The 16,603-nt window shown below is 27.9% G+C and overlaps 2 protein-coding genes across 9 annotated transcripts in view; one reads left to right on the top strand and one right to left on the bottom strand.

Annotated features, from left to right (window-relative positions):
* Nucleotides 1-16,603, bottom strand: part of LOC129968928 (ammonium transporter Rh type A-like) — a 207,932-nt gene that overhangs the window by 170,865 nt on the left and 20,464 nt on the right. The window lies entirely within an intron of this gene.
* The window catches only part of LOC129968927 (ammonium transporter Rh type A-like), a 198,703-nt gene that overhangs the window by 157,159 nt on the left and 24,941 nt on the right, over nucleotides 1-16,603 (top strand). For 6 of the 8 annotated variants that reach the window (XM_056083279.1, XM_056083282.1, XM_056083278.1 and 3 more), the window contains one exon: nucleotides 14,307-14,508. In XM_056083279.1, coding sequence (XP_055939254.1) covers nucleotides 14,307-14,508 — 202 coding nt within the window. Of the gene's footprint in view, nucleotides 1-3,954; nucleotides 4,119-7,525; nucleotides 7,609-14,306; nucleotides 14,509-16,603 lie in introns of those variants that run through there. The other 2 variants (XM_056083281.1, XM_056083276.1) reach the window with 2 other exon arrangements.

The raw sequence follows: 16,603 nt of genomic DNA on the forward strand, positions 1-16,603 counted from the left end.
TCCGGAATCGTAAGGGGTTTTCTGCTTTCCCTACGCCTTTAAAATCTAATAACTGCAACTATCTTAAATTGCTGAGAATGCAGTCCTTTACTTTTATTTCCCAATCGATGAGGACCGGTTTTTTGAACTGATAAAATTGTCAAGTATTACTTACTTGTCTTTCTGCAATAAATTTTCATTGGAGAAATTTTGCAAGTGGCATTTCACCATGATTTCTCCAAGTAGTTTTTATCCATGATTTATCCACAAAGGACAATTGCTTTGATTTCTAGTTATAGTTCGACAATATAACTTTAAATTCGTCTCTAAACTGAACATTTTGACTTCATTATTTAGAAAAAAAATAAAATATTTGATTAAAGGAAAATTTTTCCTCCTTATTTGCATACATTATTATTATATATATTAACCGTCTAATCAGATATTTTTCAAATGACCATTAACGTACATATTAAGTGAACAAGTAATTTAAGAAATTATCTCATACAAGGAATAATTTAACCGTGATTTGAACCATTTTTTGACCAAAATATATTATAACAGTTTGTTGCTCATATTTATCAGTGTATTGTAACTACACTTTATTTATTCAGAAATAACGTCAAGTTTACATGTACAAATGAGTAATTAAATTCTTTTAGTAATTCTTATTAAATACATATTGATTGTATTTTAATTAATGAACTGTTATCTGCTCTCCGACTTTGTCATTAAATATTTGTTTTTTATTTCCATTTTCTCTCTCTCTTTCTTTGTTATGACATTTGACATCAAAAGTCTTTCTACGTCAGCTATTCTTGTTTGCAAGGATTTATATATAGATAGATAGATTTTTTTTTTAAATTTTCAAACTTTGCATTTTTGAAAAAATTTGATGAAAATTTATTCTATTCATTTCTTTGTTTTTTAATTTGCATTACACTTTAATTTGTGGGGTTTTTTTAACGAATCTATCAAAGATTATTATCAAAATTCTATCAAAGATTAAAATTTGGGAAAATGGCATCTAAATAAGTAAAATAGCATTAAAACTTATGTAAATGCAAATATAAAAATCCGTCCAACTTCCAAAAAAAAATAGACTTAGAACCCAAATTCTAACAATTTTATAAAGAAACCTGTTCAAACATTAAGAATATTAAATTTAAAAAAAACCAACAATTTTCCCAAAAAATCGATTTTTTAAAGTAATTACCTGTTTTATATGAAATACAGTTATTTAAAATGTAACTTTGTTATTTTATAAGAATGGGAAATATGAATATAATGGAATCAATCTACTACAAATTGTTACGCTTGAAAATTAAAAAATGTACTGCTAAGTGAAAATTTGTTTTTTGAGAGTTAATATCTAGAGAAAGCAAAATTTTAACCTAATTTTAATATTGACAAAAGACCGCAATTGAATGGCTTAATGGAAAAATAAAATTGATTACAATTTTATCATGATTATAAAAATATTATTGCAAACTGCGTATCAAATAAATTTTTAAAAAATGACTAACTTCAGAGAAATATTTTAAGGAAATGAAATTTGAATAATTAAAAAGGTAAAGTTTTGAGTTATTAGGGAGTGTAAAAGGTATTTTTGTGAAATAATACTTTCAGAAAATATTGCTAAAATTATTAACTTACTTTATTTTTATATATTTATATCTGGTGGTGAAAATGGTGAAGCAAGCGTTTGCTGTTGCAAAGTTTCATTAAATAAGGGACCAAAATATATGAAAATATTTTTGCTTCTGTAAAGAAAAATAATTAATTAATTAATTAAATTTTTATATGGTCCTAAGAACGAGAAAGTGTCAGTGAGTAAAATGTTTTCCTTACACTCTTACTTAAGGACAGTCTCATGCTTCTATTTAAAAAAAAAATGCTGATACATTAAAAGGCAAATGTATTGACTTAGATCATTTTCCCCATAACTCTGACAATGTTTGAGCGAGACTTTCGCAAGAAGTTTTTTCAAGTATAATATACATAATACTAAAGATTATTAAAAGAACAGAATCAGAAAGTAATAAACCATTTATCAATTTTCATTGATTTAAAAAAAAAAATTCGATAATGCATTAATTCAAGCTCTTAGAAATTAATTCAAAATAAATACATTAGATTCCGAAAAGAACTTGCATTATTTTTAACAATACTTGAACGTATGCGATTCATTTAATCTTTTGTGGCTTTAAAAAAGGCTTTATGAATCCTTCGTTAAAGATCCACAAAGTACATACGGCCGAAAGTAATTCATTACTTGGTTCAGAAATAATGCCAAACAAAACTAACTGAATAGTAACTAACAGTTACTATTCAGAATACTGATTTACAAAATGGGGCTAATTAAAATGTTTCTGGAAGTGTTACACCATAAATATCACTGATGAAGAATTTTAGAAAGGGAAAAATAATTTTTAATATTCCAAAAGAGATTCCAAAGAGATTTTTAAGATTAATGTTTCTCTCTCGATTAAAGTAACATCTTCTGTCCAAACTACACTGCGGAAATATTTAAATATTTACTATCAAATTCCACAGAAACCAAACTGTTTTCATACAGCTATTCACTTTATTTAATGTTATTTGTAACTGGAAGTATATGTCTAGGTGCAATATTCAAGGAAATAAAAGCTTGTTCTACTTTTTTGGCACATCTTGTGTCAAAGTATATAAATATATTGTAAAGTAAACAATTTTTATATTGCAGAATCTTGAAAGAAATTGCAGTCTTTATTAAATAGTCATAATTACGTTTATTAACTTGTGCAATTAAAGAAGAAACTGAAATACGGTTTTTAATATTTGCAGTGAAGAATTTAATGCAAAAAAGTGCTCCCCTTAAAATACGTTCGTGTTTTTATAACAAGTCAGAAATTTCCAATTTGGAAGTGACGCTGAAGTCGAAATTAAAAAATTGCTTGAGCACCTGTTTAAGGCAGCTTAAACGGTTTTTATATCGACGTGTGGGAGTCAGCCCAACTCAGAAATCAAAATGTTACTAAATTTGTGTTTAACTGAATAGAAAATAATTTTTTAACGCAGATGCATTGGAATGATCATATATATAATGAGAAATAGATTTTGTCGGATCCATAAAAGCATTAACTATAATACAATTATATATTAAAATTATATATAAATTGCAATTGACTCGAATATAAATGGAATAAATAGAGAAAGTGATAGCTATTTTAACATTTAGAAATCTTAATTTTAATTATAAACAACGAACTAATATTTTTCAATGAAAGGGATTTACTTTCAAATAAGTCGATATTTTTCTATGTACTTTCAAGAATACATATTCAAATTCTGTAACAAAATTCTATGAGTATGTTTTAATTTTACACTGCCTTTACTTGACATTTCATCTTCTAAGAAAAAAATTTGTAAAGCATTACAGGGATTTAAAAAAAACAAAAAACGCTGGTATATCCAGATATTTTCGCCATGAAGCGAATTGATAGTTGATTTTGTATTTTAATAATATAAAATGAATCCAATAGTTTACAGAAATTCCGAGTTATTACGATACAAAACAGACTAATGTCCAACTTTCGCAAATAGCAATACAAGCAGATAAAATAATATATTTCGTTCTGTTCACATTACGAGCGTATTATAACAAATGAGTTTTTTCTTTTACAAGAAACAGCAGATGTTTAGAACGTGTTCTGGAGAAATAGTGCTCGAACAGAACCCTTGTCTCTTTAACAAAAAACACTCTTTTCACATCATCATAACAAAGACATTCAAAAACACAAGTACGCTGAAGAGAATTCCATCGATTCCATGCTAATAGAAACAAATGAATTCGGAGAGACACCAGATGTCAGTGTGCAGCTACAAGAAACAGCTGCTTTTCAACGCGAAAATCGATAAAGACTTTATTTCCCGTATTTCTCAGAATGACACTCTCTTAGGAAATCTTTACTAATGCATCATTCAAGTTTAAGATACTTTGAAGACGAGAGACGGAGAGTTTGTATTTTATAATGGATGTGAAAATCGCGATCGATATTTCAGAGTGAATTTGGATTGATTTTCTTGGGAGCAGTAAAATATATTCTTGTGTTTGTCTGATACTTTTCGTAAATAACAAAGCTCTTAATGATATCTGTGTAAGTTGGTTTTAATATCTTTATTTTTGTTATATATGGTAAGGTTGTGACATTATTGATTAGAATATTTATACTAAGAATATATAGGATGGTGTTTTCAAGTAAAAAGGAAGTTTCTCGCATTGAACTTCATGAATTTTCATTAAGTAGATTAATTTTTCACTAAGAGAAGCAAGATACAGAATTAAAAACATTCTTTCCACTTATGGTTACACACAGTACATTTTGTGGATCTAAATAATGCAAGTTACGAGTCCCCCCCCCCTTTTAATAAATTGATGAAAGAAATTTCATATCTCAAAACACATTTTTAATTTAACCTTATGTTAATGATGTATTTTAAAGTAACTTATTTTAGTATAACTTTCTGAAACTGTTACGAGTCTTTTTTTAACTATGACTTATGACTACTTGTTTGTACACATTATTATTTCAGCAACTACTCAGTATTAAATTCCAAATGACTAATGAAACAGATTGAAATTTAGTTAATTATAATACATAAAATGTAAATATTTTTATTATTTTATGATTTATAAAATTTGAATTATTATTATTTTTTAAATTTGGTAATTAGCGTGTTTGTACTTGACCTCCTATGAACCTCGCAAATTCAAAGACTTACGCAGTTTAATCTAGTCAATTTAGCAGTTTTTTTCTTTTAAAACATTTTGAGTCAAAGTTTTTTCATATAAACCCTATTCATATCATTATAAAGGCAAACATAATAGTCCCCATTATTTTTCTGTGCACTTCTCATATTTTGGGAAGTTGGACACAAACAACATCTAAGCAATTTAGGCATAGGTCAGTGACTGTAGAGATTAAATCAGAAAAAAAATCATGTCTAAGATTTTTTATTGCTCTAATTACTTCTGTAAATTTGAAATATCGCTATCTCAAATTTCCCCTCTCCAGCGAGGCGAACTTTGGTTGCTAAGTGGAAAAAAAATTATTCAAGTGTTTTTTCAGTTTATCTTAAATTACTGAAAAATAACACCTTCAATTCTACGAATGTCTCACATAAAATTGTAGGGCATCAAATTATATATTTAATTAATATTAACCTCATATGTTTTGCTGCAAGAGGAATACTCTCTCTTATTCCTTCTTCTGCAGGAAAATATATAAAATGAGTATTCATTTCACGAAGAATTGCTTTCTCAGCATTTTTGGTGAAAATCATTTTTAAATAAAAGTTATCTTCTTTTAAATAATCTAAAACGGGGGATTCATTCATTTTTTTCCCTCTTAGCAGCCAAATATCACCTCGCTGGATTGACTTACAGAAGTAATTACATCAATAAAACCTTAGCCATAATTTTTTTTATCGATTCAAACTTTGCTATTTCTGGCCTCTGCCCCTATTGCTAAGACTCCGTTTTTGATAATCCACAAAAGATGAGAAACTTAAACGTAATGTCAGGGACTTTTGAGATTTCTTTCATAATGATATAAATAAGGTTTGAGTGAATTAATAACTTTGTTACTAACATTACTGCGCTATTTGCGTAGTGTTCTTACAGTCAGAAATCCTTCCTGCAGACAAATGCTTATTCTGTATCATTTAGACATAGCAATTTCTGGTCTCTTTTTTCAGAACTAACCTGCCTGTCCTCGAATGCTCTGTAAATAATTTGATTTTGAGCCTGTTGCTCATAAAATATTTTCTGTTTATTCTTAATTTGTGGAATAAGCACGCACATCATCAGCTTACTGTATCTTAATATCAGCTAAACTATAATAGACAATGCATATTTTTCATTCTGATTAAAAATGAGTGATGAATACACTCATCTCCTAATCCTTACTGAGTAAAATATTTGGCGATTTTCAAAAAGATGAGAATTTAAACACTTTTCGCATGTACAGAGTAATTCAAATGTGCACTTCTCATATTTTGGGAAGTTGGACACAAACAACATCTAAGCAATTTAGGCATAGGTCAGTGACTGTAGAGATTAAATCAGAAAAAAAATCATGTCTAAGATTTTTTATTGCTCTAATTACTTCTGTAAATTTGAAATATCGCTATCTCAAATTTCCCCTCTCCAGCGAGGCGAACTTTGGTTGCTAAGTGGAAAAAAATTATTCAAGTGTTTTTTCAGTTTATCTTAAATTACTGAAAAATAACACCTTCAATTCTACGAATGTCTCGCATAAAATTGTAGGGCATCAAATTTTATATTTAATTAATATTAACCTCATATGTTTTGCTGCAAGAGGAATACTCTCTCTTATTCCTTCTTCTGCAGGAAAATATATAAAATGAGTAGAGTATCACTTCCAAAATGAATAATTCGAATTTGCCATTTGTAGGCAAATGATAGGACTTTGGGTAGTTGGATTTTTTTTTTCTAGTCACAAAATCAAAATTTATCAATAATGTATACTACAGTTTAAACCACCATATGCTATTTTTTCAAATGATGGGCAATATAGAGTAAATCATTGCATTGGCTGACGATTAATAAATACTATGTGTACACTTCCACTGAAGAGCACAACTATCAAATGAAAAAAAAAAAAACCTTTTGTAGAATTGATTATATCGTTTCTGATTACATAACACAACAAGAGCAACAAAAATGTTGCTGAGTGAGAATGCGATTGAACATTTATATTCTTTGACAGTGATAGCAATTTTAGAGAAAAATAGGAGAAAGGCTGGGGAGAAATGTTCAGAAACAGAGGAAATTTTCGGGAGAATTAACATATGTACGCCAATTTCAGATTGGTTGATGAAGGGCCTAGCCCTGACAGGGGCTTATCTCCGATAATGATGTTGCTAGATGTGAGCCCTTCTTTCGTTATACGGGTGCGCGTCTTCATTGGTATCTTTGATGGAAATGAGTCTTGTCCTAGTCGCCTTCCTGGGATTAAGATCTTAATTTACATACGCCATTTAGCTGCTCAGTTTCTTAAGTACCTTTTCTCCAACAATAAAACCATTTGATGATATAGATTTCAAACTATATCACAAACTCTTATTTTGTAATAAGGAAAAATTCTGGTTTAGATTCCATCAGTTATGTGCAATCAGAATCCTCCTGCATCTTCTTTTTAATTATCGAATTGCGAAATTGATCTTGACTTTTAAATTTTACAGAAAATTAAAATTCATGATTAATTTTAAATGATGTATTACATCGGATACATCTGTATTTATTCTGTAAAACATCTATTTACTAAAAACGAAAGAATAGAATGAGTCTAAAAGGTTTTTAAAATCTCAGTACCATTTAAGAATGGAACAACACCAAACTCCAGGGAGGAAATTAAACTCAGAAAACCTCTAAATGATCGGAAAAGCATCTGCTAATGACGTTGGTTTGCATTTCTAAAGCTTCAAAAATCGTTGATTGTTTCCCTTTGCTCTAAAACGATCAGTAAAGGTTTTAACATCGCCATGGCGGTTCGCACAATGATGTGTCACGGGACTGAGTACGATGGCTTAGAAGTTTTAAACCGATATGATATATACGTTCAGGTACAGTCATTTTAACTATATCTAATAACATACATTTCAGTGGAAAGTATTGCAATTATATCTGATAACGAAGAATGCAGTGGCAAATATTAACATTATATTTATATATGGGCGAGCAAAATATCTGGCTATATTCATGATGTAGTTATATTTATGATGAATAAAAGGGTTCAAAACTCTCTATAGGGAAACCGTTGGATTTAGAGCAGCCGAATGTGTGAAGAAATTATATTAGGTAGTAAATACTTACTAAGAAAGTTTTTTTTAATTTTATAGTATATTTTTAAATTAAAAATGATTCAAAACATTCATGTTTTTCCTCAATAACTTTGAAGAATATTGTTTCACTAAAATCATTTTAACACCACTTTCTAATTCGAAAACTAACTAAATAAATAAGTTTTTCAATAATTTCTCCAATTTTAAGGATTTTTTTTAAAAATAATTTTGATGTATATTTTAAAACAATGCTGTTTATTATTTTAATTTTTCGATATTCACGCTAGTTTTTATAATGTTAAACACATTTTCTTGTGTGCATATTATAGATGCTGCATGGTTGCTAAAAAAAATCTTAAAAATTAAATAAAGATAAACAAGTGAAATCCAAAGCATTAGAGGCTAGATTTTCCTTTAATTTTTTTAATAATATTTGATGGCATAAATTTTAGCTTTGGCTGTTTCACCATTAATATTTAGTCATATTGTATTCAGTAAAATATACATGAGAATTCTTCTTCAAAAGTATCAGCAATATTTAATGATATTGGTTTCAGTGGAAGGTTATTTAAATCCTATTGATTAATAAACAAAATATGTCACAAATATTTCATCTATGTTTAATGACATAACCTTCGGTTTCAAATATATATTGCATTTACTAACATTTTCATAAGCTACAGATAGTAGCGAAGCTGGACTAGGCAGCACCCTAGGGCCACTAACATAAGAGGAGTTGTATGTAGATCCGATCCGTTAAAAATATTATTATTATGATCTTGAATTTGTTTATAAAAATTATAAATTCTATTTTTTAAATAAAATATTAGGATTTTATTAGCGAATTGTAAATGGCTAAATCCTTATTTATTTTTTATTCCTTTCATTTAGTTATTACAGTATTTTCAAATCCTGAAAGTATATAATATTTATAAATATATTTGCACGGACGTGGATGTCTCTACGACATAAATCATAGTAAAGAAATGAATAATAAGGCATACATTTTTACAAAGATAAAAAAATAAATAAAGTAAATCATTAGCATGTTGATTAAGTTAAAAAATGTGCTAATATGTTAAACTGAATTGACTTACTGAAAGAAGGACTCAAAGTATCTGCTTAAGGTGGCAAAATGCCTAAATCCGATTCTGGCAACAAATATTTGCTGTATTTTTGGGCATATTTTTCTGTAGACATTTTCTTAATAATATTCAGCTAATAGCCGTCAGGAACAGGTATTTCAAATATATTTATCTTAACAGATGTTTTTAGTTTCAGTTGAGAATTGTCTACCATAAAATGAATTTTAGTTATATTTATTTCATAGATTTTCATAGATTTCATAGATTATTTTTATTTCATAGATTTTCATAGATTTCATAGATTATTTTTATTTCATATTTATATTTATTTCATAGATTTTCATAAATTTCATAGATTATTTTTATTTCATAGTTATATTTCATAGATTTTCATAGATTTCATAGATTATTTTTATTTCATAGTTATATTTATTTCATAGATTTTCATAGATTTCATAGATTATTTTTATTTCATAGTTATATTTATTTCATAGATTTTCATAGATTTCATAGATTATTTTTATTTCATAGTTATATTTATTTCATAGATTTTCATAGATTTCATAGATTATTTTTATTTCATAGTTATATTTATTTCATAGATTTTCATAGATTTCATAGATTATTTTCATTTCATAGTTATATTTATTTCATAGATTTTCATAGATTTCATAGATTATTTTTATTTCATAGTTATATTTATTTCATAGAAAAATTTTTCAGATATGTCTAACGGCAAAACATACAGGAAAAGTTGACATTAAATTTTATCAAAAACATGTTCAGTTGAATTTTACATGATTTGCATAATCGCATGTACAACTACCTGGGCAAAAAAACCAAGCCACAATTAAATCGATCCTAAAATTAATTCATTAGTTTCTTTCCAACTTCTCTTCTTTTCTTTTTTTTCAAACTTTTTCTGTCTAAATAAGAGCAAAGTGTCACGTTTCCAGTTTCAGCTGCAACGTAAAATATAAAAATCGAGGAAGTATTTTATTTACAAAAGCTATTCCTCATCGTTTTTTTTTTTTTCAAGTTACTGAATGCTCATTTTTTTGCCAATAATACTCAGCGGGACTCATTAAAATAAAACACAGTGAGATGATAGGAAAATGAGCGATAAAAAATGCTGACAGCGAAATTTTTTTCGGCTATTTCTTTTACTTGTTTATCATATTAAAAAAATACTTTTTCGTAATTGCTCTTTAATTATACAGGCATTTAAAAATAAGATGATTATGCATATTTTTCAAGGCTTTTTTTTATTGGTGGAAGATGGTCGTTTATAATATTGTACTTTTAGATTGTTCGAATAAAGTTGTTCCAAAATTTATAAATATAGCTTAAAAGATTAATTTTTTCTGTTGTTACATATTTTTTTCTCTAATTGGGGCAGGAAATATTTTTTATTTGTTTTTAACGAAGTTTTGCCCTTATCGTAGAAAGGTTTCATGAGAATTTTTATAAATAGAACAGGGAATAAATGCTTGTTTTCACGTAATCGTATATTAGACTTTTAAGCAGTTTTCCATACTAATTAAGTCAGGTGAAATTTATATGGGCTATAAGTTTGATATCATTTAAAGCATGTTGCGTGCATTAATTATTTTTTTAAATTGTTTTTAAAAAACTATAACTGATCTTCTTATTTCATTTTTTTTCCATCATAACTTGAGCATACGTTGCACAAAAACTATGTTTACATCATTCTAAAATTTTAAAATAATAACTAAATCAGTGGCATCAATTTTAGTTCCAAAGACCCCTTCTTTAATTTTCATCAATTTTTCAAAATTAATTTAAGTATAATTCCATTTTTTGTCGAAATATTAAGCTCATTTTACAGCTTAATCACATCACTCGAGTGCTTTTACCAAAGTTATTTTCTTCGAACATTTTCATTTTAATTTCGCAATTTTTAATATGCGAATGCAGTAATTTAACCTTTAAATATTATATTTTAAAGCTGTTGCAATTTCTTTTATTCTTTAGTTTGATTTTGTCTTATATTTTAGCATTTTAAAATTTTTGAAACCCTCAATTAGCGTATCATATGCCTTTTTAATTATTTTTTTTAACATGGTGTCACTAAATGTATTTTATTTCAAACAAAACAAGATTTATTTTGCTTCTTAAGTTTCATGATAATAAATTTTTGCTATGAATAAATTTCTGTCAACTTTCATCGAATTATGAAATACTTTAGTAGACCGGCTTTTTCATAATCAATTTTTAAAACGTATCAACTGTCACTTTATTTTTTAACTTCAAAATATCTGGAGCACACTTTTTTTTTATCTTAGTAATTGCTTACGTATCAACACCGCTCAAAATTCGAGCGCTGGATTTTGAATACGTCATCAAATATGTAAAAAAACATAAGTATGCTTTCTACCAAAACAGTACGGGTGTAAATGTGGCTTACAAAATCTGCTAAAAAAACAAACACATTTCACAAAAAAAATTCAACTTTTAAAAAATATTATATTTTTGATGTTTGCGTTTAGTTGAGTGCATGTTGTGTCTTACTCCATTACATGAACATTATCTAAATTTTGTAATAGCTGATTCCACTTTTTAGAAACAGTTGATATTTTTACTTTATATCATCAGGTATTAAATCAAGGCAAAAACTAAGTGTTTACTATCATGGAACCTTTTAGGTTGTCTTCTCTTAAAACTGTTAATATTAAATTAACTGAATTAAAATTTAATCTTTCAAAATTGCTAGGTCCAATTTTTTAAATTTCCCTTAGTCAAATATTTGTTATAGAGTAGTAACTTCAAACAATCTTTACAAATATTTATTGAGTGTCGAGACTAAAAATGAGATTTAAGAGAAAACTTTAGAGCAGTTATTAGTTTATAGTTATTTTTTAGAACTGAAGATCTTAAATCTCCTTAAGAATTTGAATGTAAGAATTCAAAAACTAATTGACTTACAAATACATATATTTGGCTTTTTTCTTATACGATTAGAGGGTTAATAAACGCAGATGCTGCCGCATAGATACCGAATAATAAATAAATAACGCAACAGCGTTTTCCCAGTTTCTCGTATACATAGTATAGAGAAAGTAAGGTAATTGTCAAAAAATTCGAACTGAGACAAAATTTAAACTTTCCTGAGTTTGAAAAACATATTTTTGGAAAAAACGCCGTCTGTCTGCCTTGACAAAGACAATTCAAAAATGCTTTGAGATAGATGGATGAAATTTGGTATGAGATCTTTATTCCAAATTTGTAGATTTCTGCCAAATTTTGATAATTTTGTCAAATGTTGAGATATTTTAATAACCGCAAAAGGAAGAGAGTAAGATTAATAAAATTATTTATATAGAGTTAACATCTAGAGCTTAGATATCTATCGAATTTTGAGCCAAATCAACAAGTGGTTGATCGTCTGTCTGTCTGTATTTTCAATAACATGTAAACGCAATAATTCAAAAACGTTATGACTTATATCATATTTGGTACGGAATTTTGTGACTACAAGGGTAGTTTTGTGTCAAATTTTCAACAGCAATAAAAACTCGTCTGAAGCACAAATTCGAATTTTTTGTATTTTTAATCGCATGCCAGGGATTAATCGCCCAAAAAAAAAATCTCAAGAATGGTACGATAGATTTAGTAAAAATAGTAAATTCACGTTAAATTTTAATACTTTGTAACTATTGTACACGAATGCGATACAAGGGCTCTCTGGGATAACATCTTTATTAAGAGAGTTTGTGAGAAAGTTTGAAGAGATCACTCCCGCTGTAAATTAATAATATTAATACTAGCTGGTGCCCGGCGCGTTGCTGCCACAGAAGAAATAATTTTGGAAATATCATTTGAAATTTGAAATAGCTATCTTGTTTAATTAGGAATGATAGAAAGAATGATATTTATTTTCTTGTCAACAATGAATACATTCATTGAAATTGAATGATATATAAAAGAGGAGTATAAGTTAGCCATCTGACTCTCCGACCCGCCACGAAGGCACACGGATTTAAACCATAAAAACTGAATGACCGGACCGCCGCAACAGCAACATTGGCGGGAACTGGGGTTGAGTCCTAAGGGCCATCACCGGCCACGGTACAACCCTCCCCGAAGGAAGTACGTCCCGTCATCGATGGAAGGAGTCAGATCCCCCACCTATTAGTGTACCCTCCTGGGTGGCGAGATCCAACCACCATGCCGGAAGCATCTCATCCTCATTTCGAGGTGCCCCCCGGGGGTTTAAAAGAGAAATATAAATAATATGTATTCTGTTCTTTTGACATTATTATTGAAGTGCTTTAGGGTAGACAATATTTGATTTTCCGTCTTTAGAAAAAACGAATAAATTCCTTGACTGTCCGACTTTTCTATAAAAAAACAACTGGCCATGTGAAAAACATGAATTTTCAAGTGTGCGAACTGAACCTAGAAGTAACTGACCTTGCGCCTTGTTGATAAAAAATAAATGCAAATAATTGTACTGTGCCTATAATCTTCGCGCAAGTGCAAGCAATAAGTTGGCAACGTTTTATCGCTATCGGATGAACGTTACAGTAGCGCATAAAATACGAATAAACAAACATTCATTTTACATATTAGATTTGACAATATTGTTCAAGAAATTTTAAGTTTTTCAGCTTAGTTCAAATCAGGAAATTACATTCGTTGACGTTAGAATGTGAATATACACGAACCTAGTTCATGTTCATACTCACGTAATGTTTATGTATGCACGACTAAAGGTAAATAAAAGAAGAGACAAACTTCCCGGCATGATTTTTTTTAAATGCAAATTAGTGAATCAGAAAGAAATGACACTACCTTTTTTTATTAATAATAATTAATAGAAATTGAAATAAATTTAAATTTATATTAAATGAAATTTTAAAATTCACCAAGCATAACTATTACATTTCTTTCATCCATCCGACTCAATATATCGCATTCAGGGTTGAAGATGTACACCTAAATGTCTTCTAAGGTGAGATTTTGTCATGGTCAGACTATGACGCAGGACGCTACAACTATTGCATGTTTTAAAAAGAAAATTCTTCCCAAATGTACGTCTATTTTCATGTATGGTGGTATAAATATTCCCTTGTTTACCTTTAAAATATACTAGAAAGAATTATAAATAATACAGAGATAAACTTGATGAATGAAGGTAAAGGTAGATGCTGACCTGTCTCTGGAGATTTACCAAAACCTTCCTTTTTTAGTAAAACCCCTCGCGAACAACAAAAACGTTGCTACAAAGGCTGTAAATTAGAAGAACCTAGAAGTGCCTTTTCTTGTAAAAATGATTTCTTTACTGTCTGTGTTTTTGTGTCGTAATGACTTCCGTTATCTATCCTTTATAAAAATGAGTTTCTTTTACTTGATTCGTCTTTTCATTTCCAGGACCTTGAAGAACTCAATGCTCCATCATCATTAAGATCCATGGCGTTCAAAGGGAAATTTGCGTTTGCTGTGATATTTATTCAAATAACTTTTATAGTGGTGTATGCGTTTTTTGTAAGCTACACTGAAGATGCGGATGCCTCCCATCCAAAAAACCATTTTCAGAATTCGACGGAAAGTGATTTACATGCTTTGTATCCAAGTAAGGAACATTTATTTTTATTTACATAGAGCTATCCTTGTTTATTCTTCTTAAATGCAATCTATTTGATTAAAAAATGTACCTTAGAAAAACAAGACACTATATACTATATACTAATGCAATAACGATAGTACAAAAAGATAGCAGTGGGAAAACAGATTAGCAAGGATTATTGCACAAAAATATACTGCCAAGGTAAAAAAAAAAAAAAAAAAAAAAAAACTTATCACTAAATTTGACTGGATTGAAAAAATAAGCTACGGTGGAAAAAGTCTACAAGATATTATACAGAAAAAAAATATTTATTTTTTCGTTCCTTTCCCTTTTTCATATTTCCAATTTTCTGCTATCGCAGTTTTCGTAATTAAGAAATTCATCAATACTTCAAAAATTAAAATGCAATTTAACAATTTGTTACTTAAAAACGATGTTTTATCGAATCCAAAATCAAAGATGAAAATTTTAAACTACGTAGAATAATATAAAGCTTTAAAATAGAATAATGGTATATAAATAATTTAATTTTCCTGAAAATAAATGAGAACATATTCTTTAAAATTCGCACATGAAATTTAAGAGAAAAGACAAAACCATTAGTAACCTTTTACACAATGCATTTATTTTGTATTGCAAAAGTTATTCAAAGAAAATAAAAAGAATTATTTATCATACAAAATACTGAAATACTGTAAAATAAACTTTTAAAATAATAACAAATTATACTGTAATATTTCCCAGAGAATTTAATCAATATTGAGTTACATTAATATTGTAACAATATTGTAATATATAAATATTTTCTAAATAATATTTAATAAAATTATTTACAGTTTTAAATCATTAAAAAATATGTATAACTGCAAGAATATTTACTAGTAAAATTCTTTGCATCGGAGAATGCATTATTTATGTCAAACGATTTCTTATTTTATAATAAATAAGGCAATAAAAAACATTAAACAATGCCATTTTTTTTTAATTCGTATGTTTTGTCCAACGACTATTTCTCCATAAATGAATATTTTAATTCTTGTAATTTTAATGTTAATATTATGATTTTAATTTAAAAAAATCAATATAATTTTAATTATTTTTAAACATACTTCTCTACAAATTTGGTTCTGTTTTACTGAAATTCACATACATAGCTCGTCATTTCAGTTCATTATTCGATAATAGTTATGCAGTTGAATATTAGTAATTTTCAAATGAAAAATATAAATTAGCATTGCTAAATAACTGGGGCTTTTGTGTTAGTTTTAAATTATTATTTTCATTTCCAAAAGCACATAAAATATTAATAAGCGAAATGAGAACCCAACCTTTCTTCTAACCCAACACTTGAATTTTTATCCTCTCATTGAAATGCAGAATTAACAAACATTTTGCGCACTAAGTATTTGAACATTTTTGTGATTTTAACTTCTAGTTCATTTTTTTTCGAGATGTTAATTAAATTGGGGGGAAATGTTATAAATTCATTTCTCTTAAATACTTGGTCCACAAAATTGAGTATTTCAAAGTAAATACGATTCATGGAATCATTTTGATAAGAATCGTTTTGTGGCTACAATTAGAGAATAAGTATTTAACTTTAGATGTCATCAATTAAATATTTTAACTAAGATAAATAGGTATGCTATTTTAAAGAAAGCGGCAAAATGTGAATTATACCTTTAGAGGAGAAATTTTTTTGGCTATTATTTTCTGTAATAATTTTATTAAAATAATTTAACAATAATATTAGTGGGAATTTTTTGTTGCTGTTGGCCAAAAGTTGTTTAGATTGTGCCAAGAAACGGTAAACTAAATTGGAATTTGAATCGATGAGAAGATTTCATGAATTAAAGCAGTAAATCAGGAAGTAATTAAAGCCACGAGCAGCTCTCATAAATTGGAAATAGAACAAGCCAAAACAAACCAATAAAAGGAGCAAAATAAAAAAAAAGCAAAGCCAATAAAAGGACATTAAAGACATTAAATATTGATTCGAAAAGAAAAAATTAAAATTACCGAATACTGTATCATACACGGAAAAAAATGATACGAAACATAAAATGTTATATTTGGATTTATACATATACATAGGATACAT

This window comes from Argiope bruennichi, chromosome 5, assembly GCF_947563725.1.
Source record: "Argiope bruennichi chromosome 5, qqArgBrue1.1, whole genome shotgun sequence".
In the NCBI taxonomy this organism is placed as follows: Eukaryota; Metazoa; Arthropoda; class Arachnida; order Araneae; family Araneidae; genus Argiope; species Argiope bruennichi.